This window comes from Nelumbo lutea, chromosome 6, assembly GCF_056320005.1.
Source record: "Nelumbo lutea isolate HS-2025 chromosome 6, American lotus-T2T, whole genome shotgun sequence".
In the NCBI taxonomy this organism is placed as follows: domain Eukaryota; kingdom Viridiplantae; phylum Streptophyta; class Magnoliopsida; order Proteales; family Nelumbonaceae; genus Nelumbo; species Nelumbo lutea.
Genome location: NC_142689.1, coordinates 38,305,948 through 38,329,942, shown reverse-complemented (window position 1 = coordinate 38,329,942; position 23,995 = coordinate 38,305,948). Strand labels below are relative to the sequence as shown.

The 23,995-nt window shown below is 43.0% G+C and overlaps 1 protein-coding gene across 1 annotated transcript; it reads right to left on the bottom strand.

Moving 5' to 3' along the window:
* Positions 1-13,985: 13,985 nt before the first annotated feature.
* LOC148848624 (multiple C2 domain and transmembrane region protein 7-like) lies at positions 13,986-20,959 on the bottom strand. The gene is made up of 2 exons (XM_088948881.1): positions 20,424-20,959; positions 13,986-17,271 (listed from the first exon to the last, which is right to left on the bottom strand). The coding sequence occupies exon 2, from the start codon at positions 17,172-17,174 to the stop codon at positions 14,148-14,150; it is 3,027 nt and encodes a 1,008-aa protein (XP_088805007.1). The 5' UTR covers positions 17,175-17,271; positions 20,424-20,959; the 3' UTR covers positions 13,986-14,147.
* Between the last annotated feature and the right edge of the window lie 3,036 nt (positions 20,960-23,995).

Genomic DNA, 23,995 nt, shown 5'->3' with positions numbered 1-23,995 from the left:
CCCAGCTCGCCAAGTCCACATCTCCTCAGCCCTTGTAGCCCGATACCTCATTCCTAGAGAACTGGTTCGAGATCCTGGCCGCAGGCTCCAAGCAGGATCCCTTTGTCTGCAGCCATCACCAACGACTTGAGCTACTTCCTGCACACACCATTCCTGACAGCACAGAGGTGAGCAACACCAACGCCAAGCCCGCCAAGAAGCAAATACGTCGTCGCCGAGCTCACCGATCTACCACCCACGACCTGCCCGAGCTCGGAGGTAAAGAAGAGGTAAGCTCGAGCGAAGTCAAGGCTCCCCTCCTTTTAGTTTAGTCTCCCTATCTCCTGAGTTCCTGGCGGTCCCAATGCCTAAAGATTTCAAGCTCCCCCCTCTTGACAAGTATGACAGGTCGTTCGACCCAAATGATCACATGGATTCCTTTCAGTCGCAGATGCACCTGGCGAGAGCCAGTGAGTCGTGCATGTGCATGGCTTTCTCCACAACTTTTAGAGGAATAGCTCGTACATGGTACTAGAACCTGGCACTCGTATCAATAAGAAGTTGGGCGCAGTTCGCGCAAGCCTTCATGTTCCACTTCGTCACCAGCAAGCGGTGCCCGCGAACTGAAGAAAGTCTCCTCAGCATAGTGTAGAGAGAGAGAGAGGAGAGTCCATCCGAAGCTATATCAAGTGGTTCAATGATGCGCGCATGCAGATACCGTGCCTGGACCCCGTCGTGCGCCTCACAGCAGCCAAGAAAGGCATGACACATAAAGAGTTCAAATGGCGCATGGTCGTCAACCAACCGACGACCATAACTGAATTTCTTAAGCTCGTGGACATGTTTATAGCCACGGAGGAAGAGATCAACCAAAAGGGCGAGGGCGCACCTGAGAAGAGGAAAAGGGAAGGAAAGCCACCCAGCCAAGGGGACAACCGAAAGAAAAAAGATGCAACTCGGGGAGCAAAGCCGGGTCAGTCGTTCCAAGCTCTAGTAGAGGACCGAACCGACTACACCCCACTGAACGTGAAGTAGGCTGAAATCCTGATGACAATCAAAGATGCCCCGAATGTGAAGTGGTCACCCCGTTTGAGGGGGAATCCCAATAAAAGAAATAAGAGTATGTACTACAGTTTTCACAGAGATCACGGTCATAGTACCGAAAATTGTAAAAACCTTCGCGACGAGATTGAGGAGCTCATCCGTCATGGATATTTAAGGAACTTTGTACATAATAATAATAACAGTAATAATAATAATAATAATAATAATAATAATAATAATAATAATAATAATAATAATAATAATAATAAAACAGATTGGCAAGGGGAGCACGGTAAGGATGCTCCCGAGTCCAATGGCAGGCCAACCGAACAGTCACAGAGGCAGCCTTCGGAAGAGAGGCTGGTTCGGGGCACCATCCACGTGATAGTGGGAGGTTCGATCGTCACGGGTTGTACTTCAGCGGCAGCTCGGACGTCAGTTCGTGAGGCTGCCCGGGAAGAACAGAATCCTCCAAAGCGGTTGAGGATAGAAGAGCCAATGTTCTTCACAGAAGATGATGCATGAGGGGTCCACTACTCCCATGATGACGCACTTGTGATAAAGATGAGGATCAACGAGTTCGAGGTTAGGTACGTACTCGTTGACTCGGGTAGCTCGATAGATATCCTCTTCAAAGCCGCATTCGACCAGCTTTAGTTGCAAAAAAGTGACTTGAAGCCCGTAGACACTCCTTTGGTGGGCTTCAATGGAGAAGAAGTCCGGCCCCTTGGGAAAATAACAATACCTGTGAAAGTCGGCACATGGCCCTACGTAGTTAGATTCAACCACAACTTTCTGGTGGTCGCGACCCCCTCCCCATACAATGCCATAATAGGTCGGTTGATCACCCATGTCCTACGGGCAGTGGTCCCCACCTATCATTTGGCTATGAAGTTCCCTACAGACTTTGGTGTGGGGGTAGCGCAGGGCGACCAGCTCGAGTCCCGCAAGTGCTATGTCGCCGCCCTAAAGGGAAAGACCAAGGTGGCCGACAACCACGAACTGGAGCGGCCTATAGAACAAGGCGAAGAACAAACCGCACCCACGGAAGAAACAGTCGCAGCCCCGACCTCAGCAGCAGACCCAACTCAAACGCTTCAGATCGGTGCTTCCATCCATGAACCTCTACGATCTGAACTGGTAAGTTTCTTATTTCAAAATTTGGATATTTTTGCATGGTCTACGACAGAGGTGCCCGGTATAGAACCCGACCTTATAACTTACAAGCTGAATAATGATCCTATAGTTAGGTCCGTTAGACAGAAGAAATGCAACCTAGCCCTGGAGTGGTGAAAAGCGATCGATGAGGAGGTTAAGAAGCTCCTCGTAGCTGACTTTATAAGAGAAGTTCATTACCCAAGCTGGGTAGCCAACCCCGTCTTGGTAAAGAAGGCCAATGGAAAGTGGCGCATGTGCGTCGACTACACCGACTTAAACCGTGCTTGCCTAAAAGATTGCTTCACGCTCCCCAGAATTGACTGCTTGGTAGATGCGACCTCAGGGCATGAGTTGCTAAGTTTCTTGGATGCCTATTTGGGCTACAACCAAATCAAGATAGACCCGGCGGACGAAGAAAAAACTACCTTTATCACAGAGTTCGGTCTATACTGTTACAAGGTTATGCCCTTCAGGTTGAAAAACATAGGGGAAACCTTTCAAAGGCTTGTAAATAAGTTGTTTGCACCATTAATTGGTAGAAAAGTAGAATGCTATGTAGACGACATGGTCGTCAAAACACAATTTTCACATGAATTAATACAAGACTTGCATTCTGTTTTTAAAATTTTGCGTAAGTTTAATATGATATTGAACCCAAACAAGTGTGTATTCGGTGTGATCTTGGGCAAGTTCCTAGGATACATCATTAACGACGCGGCATTGAGGCCAACCTGGATAAGATTAAGCCCATCTTAGATGTGAGACCACCCCGGAAGTTGAAGGAGGTTCAGAGGTTGAATGGCCGCATGGCCGCCCTGAGCCGCTTCATGTCCAAACCGGCGGATCGTTGTCTGCCGTTCTTTAAGGCAATCAAGAGCAAAGGGTTCGAATGGACCCAAGACTGTTAGCTTGCGTTTGACGAGCTCAAGAAATACCTCGCTAGTGTGCTGATCTTAACCCGACCCGAGGAGGACGATGTTTTAGAACTGTACCTCTCGACAAGCGATGAAGTAGTAAGTTTGGTACTAATAAAGGAAGTAGATCGGGTTCAATGACCCATCTATTATGTTAGTAAAGTATTATAGGGAGCAGAGACGAGATATCCAGAGATAGAAAAGCTAGCATACGCACTGGTAATTGTAGCTCGGAAACTTCATCCGTACTTCCAGGCTCATACTGTTATTGTCCTCACTGACAAACCTCTGAGGAAAGTCTTACTTAAGCCCGAGGTCTCTGGTCGGTTGACGAAGTGGGCCATTGAGCTCAGCGAGTAGGACCTCCAGTACAAGCTGCGAATTGCCTTTAAGGCCCAAGCCTTAGCAGATTTCATCGTCGAGTGCACATTCAACTCCGAGGTTCCCAGGCTGGTTGAGCATGAGGCTCCCAGCTCGGGTGAGCCTGAAGCCCCTAGGTCGGTCGAGTCTGAGTCCCGTGAGGTAGGAGCCAGTGTGGCATCTGTCCTAGTTCGGCCAAGCACGAGCTGGGATGAGGAGCCATGGATCCTTCACATAGATGACTCCTCGAACCAATAAGGCAGTGGAGTCGGAATAGTTTTGCACGGCCCAAGTGGCACGAAACTGGAGTACACACTACGCTTTGAGTTTGCGGACTCTAACAATGAAGCGGAGTATGAGGCGTTGATAGCCGGACTAGCTCTAGCCAGAGAAGTAAAAGTCAAGCACATCATTATCTACAGCGACTCTCAGCTCGTGGTCAACCAGGTCACTGGCGAGTACGAAGCTCGCAAGCCAACCATGGTCGCCTACTTAGCCAAAGTCAAAGAGGCCCTACTCAACTTCCAGTCACACTTTATCAAGCAAATCCGTAGGTTAGAGAACGCTGTGTATGTAGAGGACCTGCCTCGGCCTAGCATTCTCGGGGGGGTTAGAGGAGGTCACTCCCGTTGTTCAAGCAGAGCTGAGCTGGATTGACCGCTCCCATTGTTCAAGCAGAGTCGAGCTGGATTGACCTGCTCGCGAGCTTCTTGCTACACGGGACCCTCCCTGCAGATCGCAATGCAGCTAGAAGAGTGCAGTGCCAGGCAGCCAAATACGTCATGATAGACGAACGGCTGCACTGGAGATCCTACACGCTTCCCTACCTGCGTTGCTTGCGACCTACCGAAGCCGAGCTCGTACTTCGCGACACTCATGAGGGTCTGTGCGGCGGACACTTGGGGGGCAGGGCCCTCGCCAAAAAGGCACTTCGACAGGGGTATTATTGGCCAACAATGAAGGCAGATGCCATTGAACTCATTAAAATATTTGACAAATGCTAGAAGCACGCCAATATCCACCACCAACCTGCTGTCGACCTCAAGTATCTCACCAGCCCGTGGCCCTTCGCACAGTGGGGCATCGATCTACTCGGGCCATTCTTGCCAGCAACGGGTGGGAGGAAGTTCTTAGTAGTAGCAGTGAACTACTTCACCAAGTGGGTAGAAGCTGAACACCTTGTAACGATCACAGCTCAGAATGTCCAAAAATTCTTTTGAAAGAACATCATGTGCCGCTTCGGATTACCTCGGGTATTGATTTGTGACAACGACAAGCAGTTTGAGAACATCAAATTCCAAGAATGGTGCCAAGACATGGGAATCTGACAGAATTTTTCTTCAGTCGCACACCCTCAAGCTAACGGCTAGGCAGAAGTCACGAACAGAGCCATCCTCAGTGAACTAAAGGCACGGCTGGACCGAGCTAAAGGGTTGTGGGCAGATGAGCTACTCAGTGTCCTATGGACCTACCGGACCACGGAGAAGACTGCCATGGGAGAAACACCCTTCAATCTCACCTATGACACCGAAGCAATTATCCCTGCAGACATCGAAGTACCTACGCTGCGACTAAAAGCATACAATGATCAGACGAATGAAGATGAGCTCCCCACCAACCTCGATCTACTCGACAAAGTAAGGGACCTTGCGTACATTAGGACCGCAGCCTATCTGTAGAGAGTAGCTCGGTACTATAACGCCAGGGTCAAGAAGCGGAACCTCCACATTGGCGACCTGGTCCTTCATAAAGTTATGGTACCTGAGCCCGGCGCTGGCAAGATCGGGTCCAATTGGAAAGGTTCTTACCGAGTAAAACGAGTGCTCGGGGAAGGAACGTATGAGCTCGAGCCCTCGAAGGGAAATAAGTACCTCGGGCATGGAATATTGTCAACTTAAGACAATACTATTTGTAAGAACTGAGTAGGCCACGAGCCACTCCCAGAGCGTAAGGACCAGAATACCGAGCTAACATGACCTCGGTGCAATAAGACCTAGTCACCTCTATGGCATGGGCAAACTCTAGGAGAATGGATTATAAGTCGCTCCCCCAGCCTAAGGGCTAAAATGTTGAGCTAATGAAAGACCTCGGCAGCATACAAGACCTAGTTGCCTCATCAGCATAAGCAAAGTACTTGCAATTCCCAAGGCGTAGGCGATTCAGACACGAACCTTGTAATGAATAGCCCACCCTGGAATGCAACAAGTTGAACCCGTTAAGGACAACTGATGTCAACTTAACTCAGGTGCAGACAGGTCGGGCATGTACCCTACTATGTCACTCACCTTGGTGTACATAAGGCTACCCCTACAAAGTATTGGAATACAGTTCGGGACCACAACAGTCGAGGAACCCTCACTTCGGGTAATTGGCCAAGTAGCCTAACAGTTTAGAACAAAACCATCCACTTCAACAAGTAAAAGAAAAATTGCACAAGTGTTTGACAAAGCGAATTTTTCACTACGAAGATTTCAATACAAAGTTTCTGTTACAAGAGAGAGAAAGAGAAGACTAAGCCTATAAATACAAGGACTGAGCTATTTCGGAGGCTCGTCGTCTTTGCCAGGGACTCTCTCGGGGGCAGTAACGGGACCAGTAGCCTCTGCTTCATCATCGGTGCCTTCGTCTTCAGAGTCCGGAAGTAGTGATAGCGCTGGTGTTCAGATCGGGGTAGAGGTGCCTGATCATCCACCGGCTGAGCTTGAAGCCCTTGCGATAAGCCTCGGTCATCACGTCGTCAAACTTCGACGACTGGACATAATCAATGACGGCCTGCACCTTGGTCTTGTCGAGGGCGCCCTCAAAAATCTCCGTCTTCTCCTTAATGTAAGCTTGGAGGAACTCCACCTCTTGCTCTAACTTTCTTTTGGCCTCTTTAAGGCCTTGCTCTGAGCTAAGGCGTCATTCTGAAAATGGTGGATTTGGCCGTGTGCTGCCCTCAGTTCGGTATGGGCTTCACGGGACAATCTCTCAGCATCCAAAGCCCATCTCAAGTTCCGGTCGGATTGGAAGGTCATGGCACGCACGACTGTGTTCAACTGCAAGAAGGAAACCAGTCAAAAAAAAAAAAAAGGAGGGGGAGAGAGAGAAAGAAAGAAAAGAGAGTCTTTCGTAGGGAACACACTACCATGGCATGGGAAGCAGCCCGACCATTGAGCTGACCAGGAGTGAGGTTAGTCCATTCTGTGACCTCCTCCGGTTACATGGCCTCCTTGCTTTTCTGGAGACTACAGTAGGGGTTCAGAATGCTTTCACCCCCCTGGCTCTCCGAGCTAGACACCGTCATCTCCACCGCATGGGCGGACTCCTCAGGAGCTTCGACAGCAGCATTAGCAGGATAGGCCCTAGCAGTTGTCTCTACAGAGCGCACCCCAGGGCTAGCTCCCATATCACCCCCGGCGACGGTCTCGGTAAGCTCCGCCATGGGCTTTGCCGCCACCTCGGGGCCCTGAGGCACCGTGTCCTCCTCCAAGTTGATGACGGGGTGAGGACGGGGGAACTCGGGCTCCGGAGTTGGGGCCTGTGAAGGTTGAGCCTCGGCAGAGGCCTGTGGAGATTCAACGCGAGACTTCTTGGCCACACGCTTCTTCCTCTTCATTTGATGGAAGAGTTGTTGATTGCCAATCTTCTCTGCCTCCATAGGACCTGCAGTGAAGCTCAGCATTAGTAACCCCGGGGTAAACATATGAACAGAAAATCCGAAATGAAGAAAAACCTACCCGGGCTCAAGCCAGCCTGGATGAGCTTCTCCTTGGATGTGAAGTCTTTGTAATTCAACATGAGTTGAGCCAACGACTGGAGCGCCTTTTTGGTCTTCCTGTCTAGGATGACACCGGGGTCTTGAACGGCCATCCTCCAATCAGCGGGGAAGGGACTCAACTTGTAGACGTCATGTTGCTTTAGAAAATTGGCCACATTCTTCGTGTAATTCCTTCTTAGGGCTATGGCTTCTGCTCACTTAGTGAAGTGGTATGTGGTAACTATTATGAAGCAGTACCCCCTAGAGGGTGTGAATTTTGCCTATCAGGTCAACTCCCTAGGTGTGAAAGGGTCATGGTGTGATGATGGGGTGGAGCATATTGGTAGGCCGGTGTATCCTTTGGCCTTGTATTTGGCATGTGTTGCATCACCTTACATGTTTTTGAGTGTCCTCTAGCTTCATGAGCCAGTAGAAGCCCAAATGTAGTAGGTGGTTGTGCAAGGCAATTTGCCCTTGATGGGCAGTTGGCTCAGAGTTGTGGGCTACTTCTAGGGCATCTTCTATTTCATTGCCTTCCAGGCATCGTAGAGTCTTTCTTGTGTAAGACTTTCTATAAAGCTAGTTGTCTTGAAAATAGAACCTTTTGATTTTGGACAGGATCTTTTTCATTAATGGAAGATCAAGAGGTAGGACCCCATCTCTGAGGTAGGCTATATATCCTTCTCTCCAATCTACATTGCCTATGGTAAGGCATTCCTTATTGTTAGTCTTAAGTACACACTTATCACAACCGCTTTGTCCCTTGGGTGCATCCTTTTTCATATCGTGCCAATAGTATCCTAGTCTTTGCAGTCTACAATATAGTGGGGATGTGATGTCTCCATAGTAGTTGTCATGCGTTTCTCTTAGCACTATGGATGCTTTTGCGGGTCAGCACCAAGCTCTAACTCCGCTCACCATTTTTGTGATATAGTACCTCGTTCACTAATTGGTATCGCAATAGTACCCTATTGTCTTGTGCTATGGGGTTTTTTAGTTTCTTGACAATAGCCTATCTCCAATCACCCTTCTCGATAGTGTCCCTAGATTTGATCCAATGCACTAGTCTTTCTGTTGATGGCTCGCCTTGTGTTTGAATGGTTATTCTGACTAGGTTTTCACTTGATTAAATTTTAGATCCTAGTGTAGCTAAGGCATCTATATACATGTTTTTGGCCCTATTTTGGTGCTCATAGCTCACATCCAAGTCCTTGGTCAGTTTTTTGTCAAGGTTCTATATGGCAGGATTGTCAACTCCTTCACTGTGGTGTCTCCCCCATCTGTCATATTTCTAGATTTGAGTCACCAATCACCTTCACTTTCCTTGCTCTAGAGTCCCTTGTGACTGTTAGACCTAACACCAAGGCTTTGTATTCTGCAATAATGTGGGAGCAGGGAAACTATAGTTTAAAGGAGTATGTCAAGGTTTCGCTAGTGGGTGAGGTAAAAGTTATTACAACACTAGCGGAGGAGTTGGTGCTACTACCGTCGAAGGTCAAAGTTCACTCGACGTCTTGGGGAGGTCACTTGGTATTTCATCAGAGATGGGGAAATCATATTAGATGGGAAAGTTGGTAATTTGATTGCTCGGGACTGGGTGTACTCAATACTGTATTCACTCAGTTGCATCATCCATCTGTTTAGTGGCCAGAGAGCGGTGACTTGTCTATAAAGTATTTGATTGGGTTATTTCTTGCTATCAGGACCACCTTCTGACCTAGCATGTAGTGCTTGAATTTCTAGGTAGCGAAGACAAGTGCTAGGCATTGTTGTTCCATGTGTGAATAGTTATTTTCTATTGGTTTCAATGTCCTACTAGTGTAGTAAATGGGGCATTCCACCTTCTCCTCATTTTCTTGGGCTAGTAGGCACCCAATGGCTTCTAAGTTGGATGCGATGTACAACCAAAATTTATGACCACTCTTCGGTGGGGACATGGTTGGTGCTTTAGCTAGCGCCTGCTTTATTTGGTCAAAGGTGTTCTGATGTTGCGACGACCATCAATATTCTATAGATTTCTTAGTGAGTTTGAGAAGGGGAGATGTGGCATGTGCAAGACCAATAATGAATCTCCTAAGGTAGGACACCTTCCCTAAGAATGTCTCGAGTTGCGGCTCATTGCTTGGGGGAGGTAGGTCTAGGATTGCCTTCACCTTGCTTTCATTTGGGTGGATTCCAATGTGATCGATCCTATATCCTAGGAATTTTCCCGATAACACTCCGAATGCACACTTGAGGGGGTTGAGTTTCAAGTTGAAGGATCGACATTGTGTGAACACTTTCCTCAGTACCTCAGTGTGGTCCTCTCTTTTCATGGCTTTCATGACAATATCATCCATGTAACACTCCATCATCTTATGCATCACATTATGGAAGACGCTTGTCATGGGTCTATGGTAGGTGGCTCCAGCATTCTTTAGGTTAAAGGGCATCATTTTGTAGTAAAAGTTGTCTATCGACATTCTAAACGATGTAGGGTGCATCTACAGGATCCATATAGATCTAGTTATAACTGCAATAGGCATCTAGAAATGAAAACAATTGACTTCTGGCTATGGCATCGATGGGAATTTCCATGTTTGGCAGTGGGAATTCATTCTTTGGGCAAGATTTATTGAGATCTCTAAAGTCTACAAAGCACCTAAGGGATTCAAGAAGTGAGGAGTTTATGTACTAGATACAGTAGTGCTAATGGATTGGAATTTAGGCATGCGTACTAACCTTAGTTGGCCTTTCTTCTTTTTGATCGGGATGACATTCGCCAGTCATTGTGGATGTGTGATGGATTTTATGAAGCATGCTTTTAGGAGTTGTTCAACTTCCTCTTTGAATTTTAGGGCAACTTTTGGTTTGAACACACTTTGTGGCTGCCTTACTGATCTAGATTTGGAGTCGATGCAGAGTGAATGCTTGACTAGTGTTAGTTCTAGTCCTGGCATCTAGTCGTATGATCAAGCGAATGCATCTCAAAATTCTGCCAACCATGAAGGAAAAGATAGTTTAGTAAGTCTTCTAATAGAATTGCTAAATTTGGGACTGGTGAACGAGTCTAGTACCTTTTAGAAGGTTGATCAAATTCGTCTTTTCCTTTTGTTCTAATTTGGTAGAAATGTATAATGGCTTCTTATCTCTTTCTCCAGTGGCCATGTTGATTTCTTGTAAAGGTTCTACCACTACGCTATTTGAGTCTTGCATATTCTTAGAAGGTGCATGGATTTCATCATATTATTCTACCATTTTTTTATGTTGCTCTTGTTATGGGTGAGGTTTTAGTTATTTATTCATGATTGTTTATTTTTAGTGAGTAGGTATTGCATTATGTACCTCTTGTTTTGTTGTGCTTTCTAGTGATGAGTTGTGTTTTGTTTGTGATGTTCGCATCACGACATTGTTGTATTGTGATTCAATTGGAATGATGTTCATGAAGTTGTTCTGAATGCAAGAATATGGTGAATTCATTGATAAGAAAAAAGAGATATTACAATGATTATTGTATGCAAATTGATTTATAAATCAACATCTGGGATGGCTTTCTTTGTGACGGGATGCCCAACTTCTTTGTATTCCTTAACGGTCATGTAATAGCTTCTCCCATATTTGTTGTTCTTCTTGATGCATCTAGATCACTTCTTCCATCCTACTTCCATGGGAGGCCCTCTCTGATGTTCTGGTAATTGCAACATTTCAACTTTAGCCATTTTCATTTCTCTATCCTCAGCGAGCTCAGTGTAAGAAATCATGTCTTGTAGGTGCACTTCCGACCTTTCAAATGGGACGTGGGTAGTAGGGATCCTAATAGTTCTTCCTTTATATTTTGCTTTGATGCACTAGTGGTAAGTGGAGGGGACCTATGCCAGGCCATGTATCAGTGGTCGGCTGAGTAGTGCATGATACAAGGTCTTTCCTAACACAACATGGAATTCTTGCTTTATAGAGAAAGGGCTAATGGATACTGGTAGCATTAGTGAGCCTTCTGTGAGAGAAGCATTGCCGTTGAAATCAGTGGCTTCCATGGGTAGGCCCTTCACAGTGCCGCGGGGTATTCTCATCAGTTGCAATGTATGAATAGAGATTATACTAACAGAGCTTCCTTGGTCAACCAGTGACCATCGCATCTCGTAGCCTTCTATCTTGGTTGTTATGTATAGGGGGGGCGATTGTGGTGTGGGCATGTTGCGAGTATGTCCTCTAGTGCGAATTCCACTTTGAGTTTATCAATGCGATGTGGCTCGAGAGGTCTTCTAAATGCTTCTGCAAGCGCCCTAACATTGAGTCTTTGAACTATGTCGTTTGCCCCTTGCTTGTTGAAGAATTGTTTGAGTTCTATGCTTTGTTCAAAGCGTTGAACCAACATATCCTTGTCTCCGCTAGCGGTCGCCCTGACCACGTTTATGTTGCCACCCTGTGAATGCGATGGGAGGGGATCGGTTTCTACCTAGGCGGGCTTTCTCTTGATGTAGTTGTCTAACTTGACCTTTTGTACAAAAAGTCGTTGTAGGGTGAAACTGTCCATCAAGAGTGAACGCACCCAACGCATCTTCAAACTTGTTGATGTGTTCTTGTAAACTTCCTTTCTATCCATCATATTGGGGCCATTGTTGCGAAAGAATGTAACTGGCCAGGTGAGGCATATGTAGGGTGTGGTTGGCATAGGGCTTCTACAAGGTGAGGGCCATTTGTGCTTTGTTTTGACTTTCCTCTATCATGCCCTCCACGTATTCTCCGATATCCATCTAGCTAATTAGTGCATCAGTGATGGCTAGGTTGTGTGTTGCCATCCATGCTTGTTCAGCAACAGAGCGTAGGGTTCTCTGTACTATGGTGGGCATAGATGGTTAGTCGATTTCAAGTGAGTGTCACTTGGCTGAAGCCACCGGACAGTTGGGAGGAGTAAATGCGAGTGGTTCTATAGAGACGAAAGTGGATGAAAGGAGAGTGTTTGGGAGTTGTTGACCTTTGTAATAGTAGATGCAAGGTGCTTCGCATATCTGCTTGCATTTGTTCCATTCGGTCAAAGCAGGACTCAATGCTATAGACTTTATGGGACAAGATGGTGATGTCTTCCTGCTATGCCGTCTCTTGATTGTCTTGGTCTTTGAGCAATATGTTAAAGTTGTTAGGGTTTTCGTGTTGCTCTTCTGGGATAGGGGAAAGACCGATTCTTCGGGCAACCATTCTTCGTGATCAAGGGTAAGAACCAAAGATTCTGATGTAAGTGGTGTGGTAAGATCGAGTGCAGTAGTCTCCTTGAAGGACGAAGAAAGACAAAGGGTCTTGGGTAGCAAAGATTGACGAGGATTTTCTGTTGATGGAATCGTGTGTTTATTATGGTCTACGCTCCTTTGATAAGGGGAGATTCCAAAGCTCCGAAAAGGAAGGAGCCAAAAGGGGTTTGACTCCTATTTGAAAAGGGGATCTTTGATCCAATGTCAGTTGTTAGGAGGACATTACAGGGGGTTTGCCATATGTCCCGCAAGATCTCCCTCGGGCGAAGTTTCCTTTCATTAAAGGATTCCCATGATGCATGTGCAAAGTCCTCTCACCACAAAGTTCACATGTATCTTCTATCCTTTATTTACATGTGTATATTTATTTTTAAATTAAATTATTAAAAATATAATAAGTCAAAATTAAAACCCTCATGAGCTTTCATTGTTTTTCATAAAATCCATACTTAACTTTCTAATAAGTTCATTATGAAATCTCTCTCTCTCTCTCTCTCCCCCCCCCCCCCCCCCCATTTTAATAGTCAATGTTTATAACATCTCACCTCCCCATAACATCTCTCTTATTCCCTTTTGTCTCTCTCTAATAAGGGTGTAAATAAGATGCATTAGGTTAGGTTAAAGGCCAATCCTAAAAATGAACCTCAGCTTGGACCCAAATTAATGTCAAAACCCAACTTTGCCCACTTAATACATGAGATAAACCAAGTCTTCTTCTATAAAAGTCTAAAAACACCATTTCTCTTTTCCATGGGTTGGTTTTTTTCTATTTTTTATTAATTTAATTAGATTTGTTTCTAGGATTGTTTTATTTCAATAATAAAATATAGTAATTAAACATTGATTGTGAGCATTTGTTTACATTAAGAAGAATTGAGATCTTCTGCCAACAAAACATCTTCACCCCTCTACCAATTAGATCTAATATTGCACATCTCATCATGAGACTGAATCCCACCATCAAAGTGGGACCCAATACGTATGAGATGTGCAATGTAAGATCATACTGATAGAGGGTTGGAATGTGTTTTATTGACATGTGATCTGGACTCCATTAAGAACTAGAACTAGCCCTGTTGGATAGGATTGGATTCCTATCCGACAATAATTTTTAATAATTGTTCTAGTTCAATAATTGTTAATAATGTTCTAATCAGGGAAAAGCGTTTTTCTTTATTTAGTTGAATAGGATTGGATTCCCGCAATACAAAGTTTGCAATTAAACTCACCCAGTTGGAAATAACGGAGATTTCGATATTTGGATCAAGAATTGTCACCCTATCCGTATCAGCTTAGCCCGTACGTCAGATGGTGAATTAGTGTTGGATCATGGATGTCTATGAAATACCATAACTTGGGAATTAAATATATTATGGGCAAAACATTAAAGCCCCTACATGCCGCTGCTAAGAAGTTCACCAGATGATGGAGAAAATGCTTAAACTATTAGTTGATTTAATTCAACATTCCTATACCAATCACATGTTAACAATTAATACACAAGTATAAACTAGAACTACACAGCAAATACCTTTCCTTTTTTTTTCACTTTCGGTATCTCAAGAGTGAAGAGAAAGAGAAATAGTTATTAATGGTACGCGATCCAAAGTATCTCAACTTTACCTATTTTGACAACTGAAGCTCATAATTAACAAGAAAACAACAACATTAAGTATCAAGTGAGCTTGAGCAAGCTCACCCCCAACCCCAGAACATCCAACTCCGTATCTACAACATACTATCAGTCTTAGCAGGCAACCGTCGGAAGAAGTTGATTGGCACAGAGGGCAACCTATGGCGGAACCTCGGGTGCCTCATCAAATATATACCAGCCACAACGGCCACCACCTGGAATGGTGTCACATATAACACCAGTGCTGCTATAAGACAGAACAAGACAAAAATTGCCGTGGCACGAGGATCCCTCCAGCTCAACAGTGCTTGAATCCTCTCTCCTTGTGTTGCAACGTCTCCAACCACCGTCTGAACCCTTCCTGCCACACTCCTCAGCCTATCATACCTCATCCGAACCAGCTCTGGACTGCGAGACGTTGGGAATGTATCAAACTCTTCATCAAGCTCATCAGGGTGCACCGCCTCGGCACAAGATATCCGGGTATTCATGTGAGGGGGATATTGTGGCCGGTACCGGTAGTTCCATATCCCTATCAGAAACATGTATAGGAATATAGTTGGAAGTATGAGTTCTGGGAAGCAGACCAGCATCACATAGAGCACATGCACAAGCACAGTGGTAATGGGATTCTTCCACGTACATACATCCCCGAACCATTTACCCACTGCAAACAATCCCGATAACACCGACATCAGTCGAAAGAAATTTGCCTTGCTGCGTCGCATGCTCCAAAGGTGGGAATCCACATCAGACATATACTCCACCACCTCCTTCCTAAGTGGTGGTTCCGCCCTGCTCAGGCGAGCTGCCACAATGTTCACAGCCTGGTGACGCAGCATGTCAAGCTGCAACACCGTTAAGGGGCGTACGTAATGCATCTTGGGCAACAATGGCCGAGAGTATATGTACATCATGTTCACCAGGGATGTGCATGAAAAACGTATGGCCAAATGCAACTCCCCCATCTTCTTAACACCCGAAGGGTGCAGGACCAGTAATGGGTAAGTGTGTGTATATACCCGACCTGTCTCCAGTGTAGATATACGTATCCTTACTTTTCCTATTTTCATGTCCTTGTTACCATTTCCACTCTTTTCTCCTAGTTGGCCATTGTCAAATACACCAACAGTAAGAACTGTAGCCGGATCATATACTTCCCAGGTGTACTGCTCGTTGTATCTGGGGCAAAGGCTGTTGATGATGGTTCGTGTACGCACCCATTTGTGACCATACTTCGCTACACAGTATGTGTCGGATGTCCCCTTTCCCTCTCGTGTTTTCATCGGGTGGAGCCCGTCTACATTCAGGATCCCAAGTTCCAATACTCCGATTGATGGCTTCCAAAGCTGCTTTGCTGTGGGACGAAGATCACTGCTATAATGTGTTGATTCATCAAGCACATGATATCCACCATCCAGACAGACACGGAGGTGGAGTCGGGTGGAGAACTTGTCCTTCTTTAATTGGTCCACATCAACTGCAACTGGCTTTTCAAGGTTGTACCAGCGGTTGTGGATGGGTCTATCGTCTGCACGCTTTTCAACAGAGTTTAAAGGTATCATGGCTCTCCCAATGACCTCATCTTTGTTTGGTCCAACACGATCTTCAACAGAAAGAATCAAATGATCTTCAAAGGGTTCAGCCACAACAAATAAAAATTCTTCATTCCAGAGTGGGCTCATTGTCCGAGCCTGAACAGTCTTTGTTTTCAACACCTGGTTACCGAGCTGAACCTTAACGTGCACTTCAGGGAAACGACTCTTGTCACCTGGAATGACATCTTGTGCCTCAATAACATTAACACGTACATACCATAACCTTGGTGCATGGTACACCTTTGAGCGAATGTGGGTGGAGACAGCTGCAGCGATATCAGCAGGGGTAGCTGCATCAGAGTGCCATGCATCAGGAAATGCTTCATCCGCTTGAGTGCCTATCCAGACAGCAAGCATCAGTTCACCTTTTATCTTCTCCCCTTTCTTGTCTTCAAGCCTGTACCACTCTGGAGCTAATGGACTGTCTGGGGGGACTCTAGTAGGAACCTCATTAAGATCAAACTTGAGAATGCCAACAAAATCATCTTTGACCAGATCCTTGTCCTTCACCACTACTTCCAATACAGAAGATTGCATTCGCTCTCTTGCAAAGGCAAAGACCTCATTCCACTCGGGGTTTTGCTTTTTCTCGAAGTGCTTGGTAATTCCTTTGTAGTTTCCAACTTTGACTTCGACATATGGATCAAGACTTCCTGTAATGTCCTTGGCTGGAAGCTCCCGGGCCTTAACAACTCGTACAAAAAGAAACTGCATTTTCTCCACCAGGTCATAGGTGCTAGAAAGCTTGTCTACACGTATGACACGGCCACCAACAACTTGTCCCCCTCCAAGAAATGGGCTCGTCTCTTTAAGTGCATAGTCCACTGGCTGAGATGATGATGCTGAGTGCATGCGAACAATTTTTACTGGCTGTGGTGGTTCAGCTTTCATCTCATCAACAGTGTATTTAACTGCTTGTTCAGTCACTGGTGCCGTAAAATGTTGTTGTTGCTGGTGATTCGGATTGGGGAGATGATGGAAGGTGTGTCTTGACTCAGCTTTGTCACCAGAAAATAGATTTTGAACTTGTTGAGTCATTGACGGAGCTTGGGTTGCATGCGCTTCAGAATGTGTGAAGGACTCCATTGCAGGAAGAGGATTAGATGATTTTATCGATGGGTCATCGGTAATAAATACTTTCAAACCAAGTTCCCCCTTAACACGAGAGAAGAGGCCACGCTTTTCTAGGGGGTAGTGCAAGACAACAGCATCAGAGTATGGAACAAATGATGTCCCAGTGAGACGGACCTTGCCGAGGAAGGATCTGGTGTGGGTGGCAGCATTTATACTGTTGTAAGCATAAGCATCCAGAGCAAGGTTTGGGACGTTGCTTGGGTCCGATATATTGAAATAAAAGGTTTCATTCCAGACAGGGTTGAGATCTCTTTCTTTGGTAGTGGTACGGAACTTCTGGCCATCAAAATGGAGCTCAACAAAGGCACTGGATGAACCCTGCCCATCTTTGGGCATCAGGTTGGTGGCACTCACAACCTGCACACCTAGCTTTAAGTTGCTCATGGTCATGGTGGATCAGGTATTTCTCTTTGACTACAGCTGGTTGGCAAAGTTGATAAGGGAAGTTTTAACTGGCTAGAGAGAAGTGACAGAAGACTAGTGGCAGCTGAAAAGGAAATAGCAATTAGTTAGAAAGAACTGCCAAGAACAGGTAAAATAGAAAATTAACAGTTTAGGAAGGAGATAACAAAAAGGTCAGAAGCACGAATAACTTTACTCTTACCTTTTTTACCTGGTATGGCCATTATTACTACAGAAATAGCATATTAACTAATTAACTTCAGTCAAAATACCAGAACAATATGGTTTGGTTTATCTAGTTCAAATGGTCCCTTAATTTGAACAACAAATAAGCAGAAAACAGCATAGTTGAACACTTCAACTAAAACAGTCTACCTTTGATACAGACAAGCACTGCAAGTGGAATATATATCAATTGGAAGTGATAGCAGTAAAGAAGCAACCCAAACTAGCAACCCTGAGGCAAGTATCATTGGAGGCACACGAATGACTATAGGTAAAAGACTATCATCATCATCACCATCAACTATGCCTTATCCCAACTATATGGGCTCGGCTGCATGCATCCTGTTTTGCCAATCTGTTTTATTTAAAGCTATATCCACTGTTAAATTATTAGTGCTTAAATCATTTCTTACTACTTCTACCCATGTCTTTTCTGGTCTACCCTGAGCTCTTCTAGCTCCTTAAATGTGTAACAAATCACTTCTTCTATTGGAGCTACTCCTAGGTTACTATGGATAGCTACATTCCTAATCCTATCCCTTCTAGTTTTTCTACTCATCCATCTTAGCATTCGCATTTTTGCCACATTCATTTATAGGTAGAAAACCATGTTACCATCAAATATCCTTTTTCTTGAAGAATTGCAAGTGGTATTTTTCTCTATGCTATTGTAGTAGCTCATGGTGTATCCCAAGTTTGAAGATGTGGATAGTGTAGCATTTGGCTCTGATTTTTGGACTAGAAAAGATCCCATTTCAGCTTTCTCTTATCCAGGTCCTTGAGAGAAGATAGAAAAGCCTAAACTCAATGGCTAAGAATACCACTGCATACCACTGCACACCTAAAAAACCTTCAATGATAGTTTCCCCTGGAAATACGAAGGGGACAATTTTAAAGGTCAAGAAATGCCACGAATAACTTACCAGTGAGGTCAAAATAGTATGTATAAGAGAATATAATCTGGACAGGGATGATTCAGCATTACACTTTAGAGGTTGAATAATGTGTATTTCAAATTTATACTTGAGATAGTTAACTGTGATTTCTGTTATTAACAGCATACTTTTGTATGATTTTTATGATTACCTTAAGGCTTGACATATCACCTGCTTTAAATATGTTGGTGGAGAAAATATGTCAAGGTTAAAGAATTAGTAAAATTTGAAGAAAGTATGCAATTATAAAGAACAATGCTGCCAACGTTTTCTATTTTAATAAGCAGTCAATATGGCAAAGTAAATTCAACAATTCAATCCAATGTCAATCCCTGAAAGAAACAAATGGCAACAATATGAAAAATATTAAAAAAAATCCACTTCAAAGAAATGATATGAATGAAGGACAAATAGGTAAGAGAAATGCCAATGATAGTGGTTTAAAGAAAAAAAAATCAGAAACTTTTCATAATTAATAAGTTACTAAGTCAGAGGTGTCAACATGAATGGGAATCTACTCTGTCGTTTACATAGATAACTGAACAAGGGCACTGTCTATCCCCTACATTTTCAGAGCGAGTAACCTCAGATGCAGTAAATATAGTGAGTATCAAAGTCCTTGATCAACAACGATGAATACTATTGTCAGAAGGATAGGCAGAGAAAATGGATCAACAAGAAATATGTGAGTCTTCTGCTTAAAAGAGAAACAAAAGAAGAAAAGAAAAACACGTACTAACAAAAAGCTAAGCCATGATTAATCGAGAGTTTCACAAAAAAAGGATGTAAATACAACATCTCCATATCAACAAGAAGTGAGTAAATATATCGACAACCAATTTTGGACTCCTAACTTGCCTAAAATTTTATGAAGTACGTTATCTATTTCCAGTAAAAGCTTTTCCTTTACAGGAGAAGAAATGAGATAAAATCAACAGGTAAAGCAAAGAAGATCCCCCACCTTTTTCTTTCTTTTGTTTATTGCCTTTCAACTGCCAATAGGCATCTTACAAAAATCCGTCGGGACCAGAAAATAGATTAAGCGCAAGTCACAATGCTGATAACTTCTACCAGCCAAGATCCACAAGGAAAATAGATCACCACTTTTTTGAAAAGCATCATTTGAACTCTAACAGATAAAGGTTGCAAGTTGCAACATTTAAAAAAAAGGAAAAAAGATAACATGGTAAAAGAATCGAAAAGAGAAGCATATATTCCACACTTTTTAGCTGAATCTCTTAAACAGAATTCCATGGACATCGACTTTTTAGGTTAGCCAAATATACGAAACAGAAACTGCGAATTTCAAATAGAATATCCTAAAGCTATAATGAGCGAAAGAAAATGAAACATAATCAAGTAAATAAAGATTAGCTTCTAGGAATTCTGGTATAAACAGAAAAAGATAGACCATTCCTTGCTCCCAAAAACGGATAAAAAAACTGCAGACAATTCAGAAATTCGCTAAACATCAAGTAGTCATAATAGAAAATCAAGAAGAGTTAATGGTTAGGGCTTCCTCCTTTGCGGATCATCATCTTTTATCTAGTTACCGGAGAGAAAACGTTACCACATCTGAAGAATATAAGACCTCTAGATTTTAAACTTCCATATTTTAGACTTCAGAGAAAAAAAAAAAAAAACAAGAAAGAGGAAAACAAGAAAAAAAAAAAAAAAAAAAAAAAAAAAAGCAAAACAGAAAAGAATTGCTTCTTTCAATCTCTCGGAGAAACAAATAAATGCAAGGATCAGAGAAATCGAATTTCACTTGGCGACATCTCTTTCATCCAACTTTTCGGAATTATTCTTAGCTTGGTAGATCCTCATCGTGAGAAAATGTTATCCAACATCTACTTCTTAGAGCTTCAAAAGACAAACCGATCAAATCCATAGAGTACTTTTATGTAAATACCCTAAAGTTAATAAAAATAAATAAATAAAGATCAATAAAGTACTCTTTCTTGACTCCACAGTAACGAGCAGAAAACCAGACACAAGATACAGAAAGAGCAAGCTTTTTGAGCTCACTCATCAAACACAAAGAGATTAAAAACGAAGATGAAGAAATAAAAATCACCTTTCTTCAGCAAAGTCCTCAAATTTCCGCCCCTTTCTTCAGATCTCAAAGCTTGGGAATTAGCTCATCGCTTGAGTGTATTGAGTTTTTCTCTTCTGATGGTTGAAGCCGGAACATGGAATCTGTGATGGGAAGAGGAGAGCTGGATTTATGGCAACAGAGCCTCGGCGCCCACACAAGCGGAAGAAAATGCAGGGAAAATACTAAAAGAGAAATGGAACCCTAGAGAAATGTTTCTTCGATGGTTCGCAGAGAGAGAGAGAGAAGAGGGTCGTGTCGGAAACAGGAAAAAAAAACATTTTATCGCATTCCGTAGAGAGGAAATAAGTTAATCTGATCTCTTCATCCTATTTAAAAACTTATTGCTTTTGTTTTATTGGAAGGAGAATTTTTGAATGCGTTATAGATCTGTTTTTTGAGATTTTCGTTTTTCGACAAGGGAGATAAATAATTGAAAAATTGTTGCTACGAGCCTACGACTACGAACCAGCGACTTTGGCTCATCAGTCACGACTGGTGAACAGTGCCAAAGTGACGAATTTGGCCTTCACCTTTCCGTATAATAACAGAAACTCAACGCGCAGCCGGACCCGGACGGCAGGCAGCGCTGACTGGTAGGACGTCCTTGTCTTTCGTGTTTCGTCGTCTCGTCTGTATTCTTGCCTTCTTGGTAATTTGGTATCTCTCTCATACACGTGCGAGAGGTATGACGTGGCTAACTACTAGGCTGCAAATATCGAAAATGCCCCTATATCCACGTGGAAGATAGTTGGACTGTGAGTCAGAGTCTCGTTTATTTTTTTTACGGAAAACTGATGACCAATACCAGATTCTGAGAGCCTGAGATGCATAGAGGAAGACGACACGTGGCTAGAAAATAAAGTAGGAGGAAACTGGGGGGACCTACAACGACTTAGCCAATGATTGTGACCATTGGATCCTGAAAAAAATCAGAAGCTAAGAGATATCCTGTAGGTAAGGCCTTCATTATTGAATGGTGTGTGAGTGCACTGAGTGGGTCCAGTAGTCTAAAGTCACGACACAGATGGGCCATCCAAAGCTCTATTTGCTCTGTGATGGATAAGTTCTTTGTTTTTAGTAGCAAAGCAAAAGGAGCAAAATAAAGGAAAGAAGTCATAAGTTCGTATAAATGATAAAAACGTGGTGGTTGTGTGACGCGGAAAAGGAAATAAACGCAAAAATTAATTAATTAGGCACCCTCAGTATAATAGAAAAATGGGCCTCGCACTGGGGCGACGCCGTCGCTTAGGCCGTTAGGACTTAGGCGGTAATTCAATAGAGACAAAAAGAAAAACTGTACCCCGCCCTAGGGTTTGTAACACACTTAATTAGTGATTTACATCGTAATTTTAAAGTTTGATAACTTTAGTAAGAAGAGGGAGTTTTCTTTCGGTCCATCAACGATGGACACTTCAATCCTTCCGATCTTCGAGCAGAAGTTTATGGACACGTAATTTAATATTATATTTAAGGGTAGATTTATTTTAGTGAATGGTCAACTTGGTTACTGAATCGTCCGTCACCCAATCCAAGGTCAAACAAGGAATGAAAATTAAAGTAGATGGTCTCTGTCCACTGTTTGTTAGAAGTGGATAGGTTTAGAGGATGATTGGCTGCAAGAGTCCAGCAAAACGGAGATCCGGATTATTTTAGTAGCATTGTTGGCACTGGCATTGTTTGCGCCAGGCGTAGTAAGAACCTACGTTTTCCGTGGCGGTTTAAACGGAAGTCATGTGATACTCACGTGTCCTAAAATCAATCTTGTACCACGTGACGTGGACCTATCATAAAAATTAGAAGGGTTAATTATCAAAATATATCCGGTGATTTGAACTAAACTACTTGAATACACCCTCTGGTCTCTAAAACTATTTAAATATATATTATCAGATGATTCCACTCCACACAAATATGCCCACCAATAGTGAAACATTTAGAGGCCACTTACACTTGATATCACATATCTCTTGTATTTTATCATAATTTATAAAGGGTAAATTACATATAGGTACCTGTTATTTGGGGTACAGATAGGTATTTTGAACTTTCAATTGCAATATTTGTACCATGAATTCTAAAAATAGATAATTGAGTTCATCTGTTAGTATTTTGTCAATTAAATATTATATAATTTAAAAAATGCTCTTTTCATGTAATTTTTAAATTTTTACGGAGTAAAATCATCATTAGAGAATGCTATCATCAAAAAATTTCAATCTATTATTTACTATCCATGTGAGAATGTCATTGTGGGGAGACGTTAGGTTATTTGAGAATAATCTCAGAAATACACAATACTAGTATTTTTGGCATTATTTAGCTGACAGAATGCTAACGGATGGACTCAAGTGTTTATTTTTTTGAGTTCAAGATACTCAAGTGTTGCAATTGAAAGTTCAGGGTACCTATCTGTCACTACCCCAAAGTATATGCTACCTATATCTAATTTACCCTAATTTAAATGTTATCCTTTGAATTCGCATGCATTTCTCGCAGAGTGCACCCACAAGCGTAAGCGATTCACAGCACATCTCAACTGTGTATTGGGATAACCTCTCAAGGGCAAATACAAAAAGATATTCTTATTGCATGTTGAGATATGCATGTGGGGCTTGCTTATAGGCATGGTGTTTGAACTGCCATTGACCAAGACAGTCAGACCGTTCAGCCCAGGAAGCATCTAAGCAACCGGTTCCGTTTTACCCCAAACCTGTTCCTTGGCCAAAAACCGTTGAATCAGTTAATGACTCGTTGACCTGAGCGATCAAACCGTTGGCTCATTCAACAGTTTTTGTTTTTTTTTAATTATTTTTTTTAATTTATTTTATCAAAACAGGCCACCCATTCAGACCGAGTGGTTAAACCATCAACCTGAAAATAAGTGGCCAAAACAGTTCTGATTTCAGGTTGTTTTTTAAAACATTGTTTGTTGGGCCCCAATATGGACTCTACCCCTTCATGATTGAAACCATCTGAAGTTCTTTAAATATAGAACCAAACATATTCTAGTGTCTATATTGACACCGGTCCCCTGCATTTATACTAATTCAAGCTCATCCTCCTCTTTCTTGAGATTTAAGTTTCAACACCTTTCCACAGGCAAGATAGAAAATTAGAAAAGAAACTAGAAAAGGTGAAACCCTAATTTCTCTACCACCACCACCTAACCAGCAAATAACCTAGAGACAGAGAAAGAAAGAACGAGGAAAAAACGGTCCTTTAAGGGTAAAAAGTTAAAAAAGCTGTAAAAATTGAAGAAGAGAGTTAAGGTAGTTTTAAGTTAAAAAAAAGGCCAACAGAACAAGCCACATTAATTTCTTATTTTAATTGTTTGGTTGAGTGGAATTAAAATCTCATTCCTATTTTTGTTGGAATGACATTCTTCCATTTGAAGGAATGGCTATTCCTTTTCCCTCCTTTGGAAATGAAATCACATTCCTGCTGATTTCAATTCTTATTCTCATTCTTGACTGAATCAAACAGATTATGAGAATATACTATTCTGATTCTGATTCTAAAATATTTCATTCCAATTCCAACTGTGAACCAAA

What these genes read in the sequence shown, in the direction of transcription:
- LOC148848624 (XM_088948881.1), bottom strand. Translation starts at nt 17,174, where the DNA reads ATGACCATGAGCAACTTAAAGCTAGGTGTGCAGGTTGTGAGTGCCACC.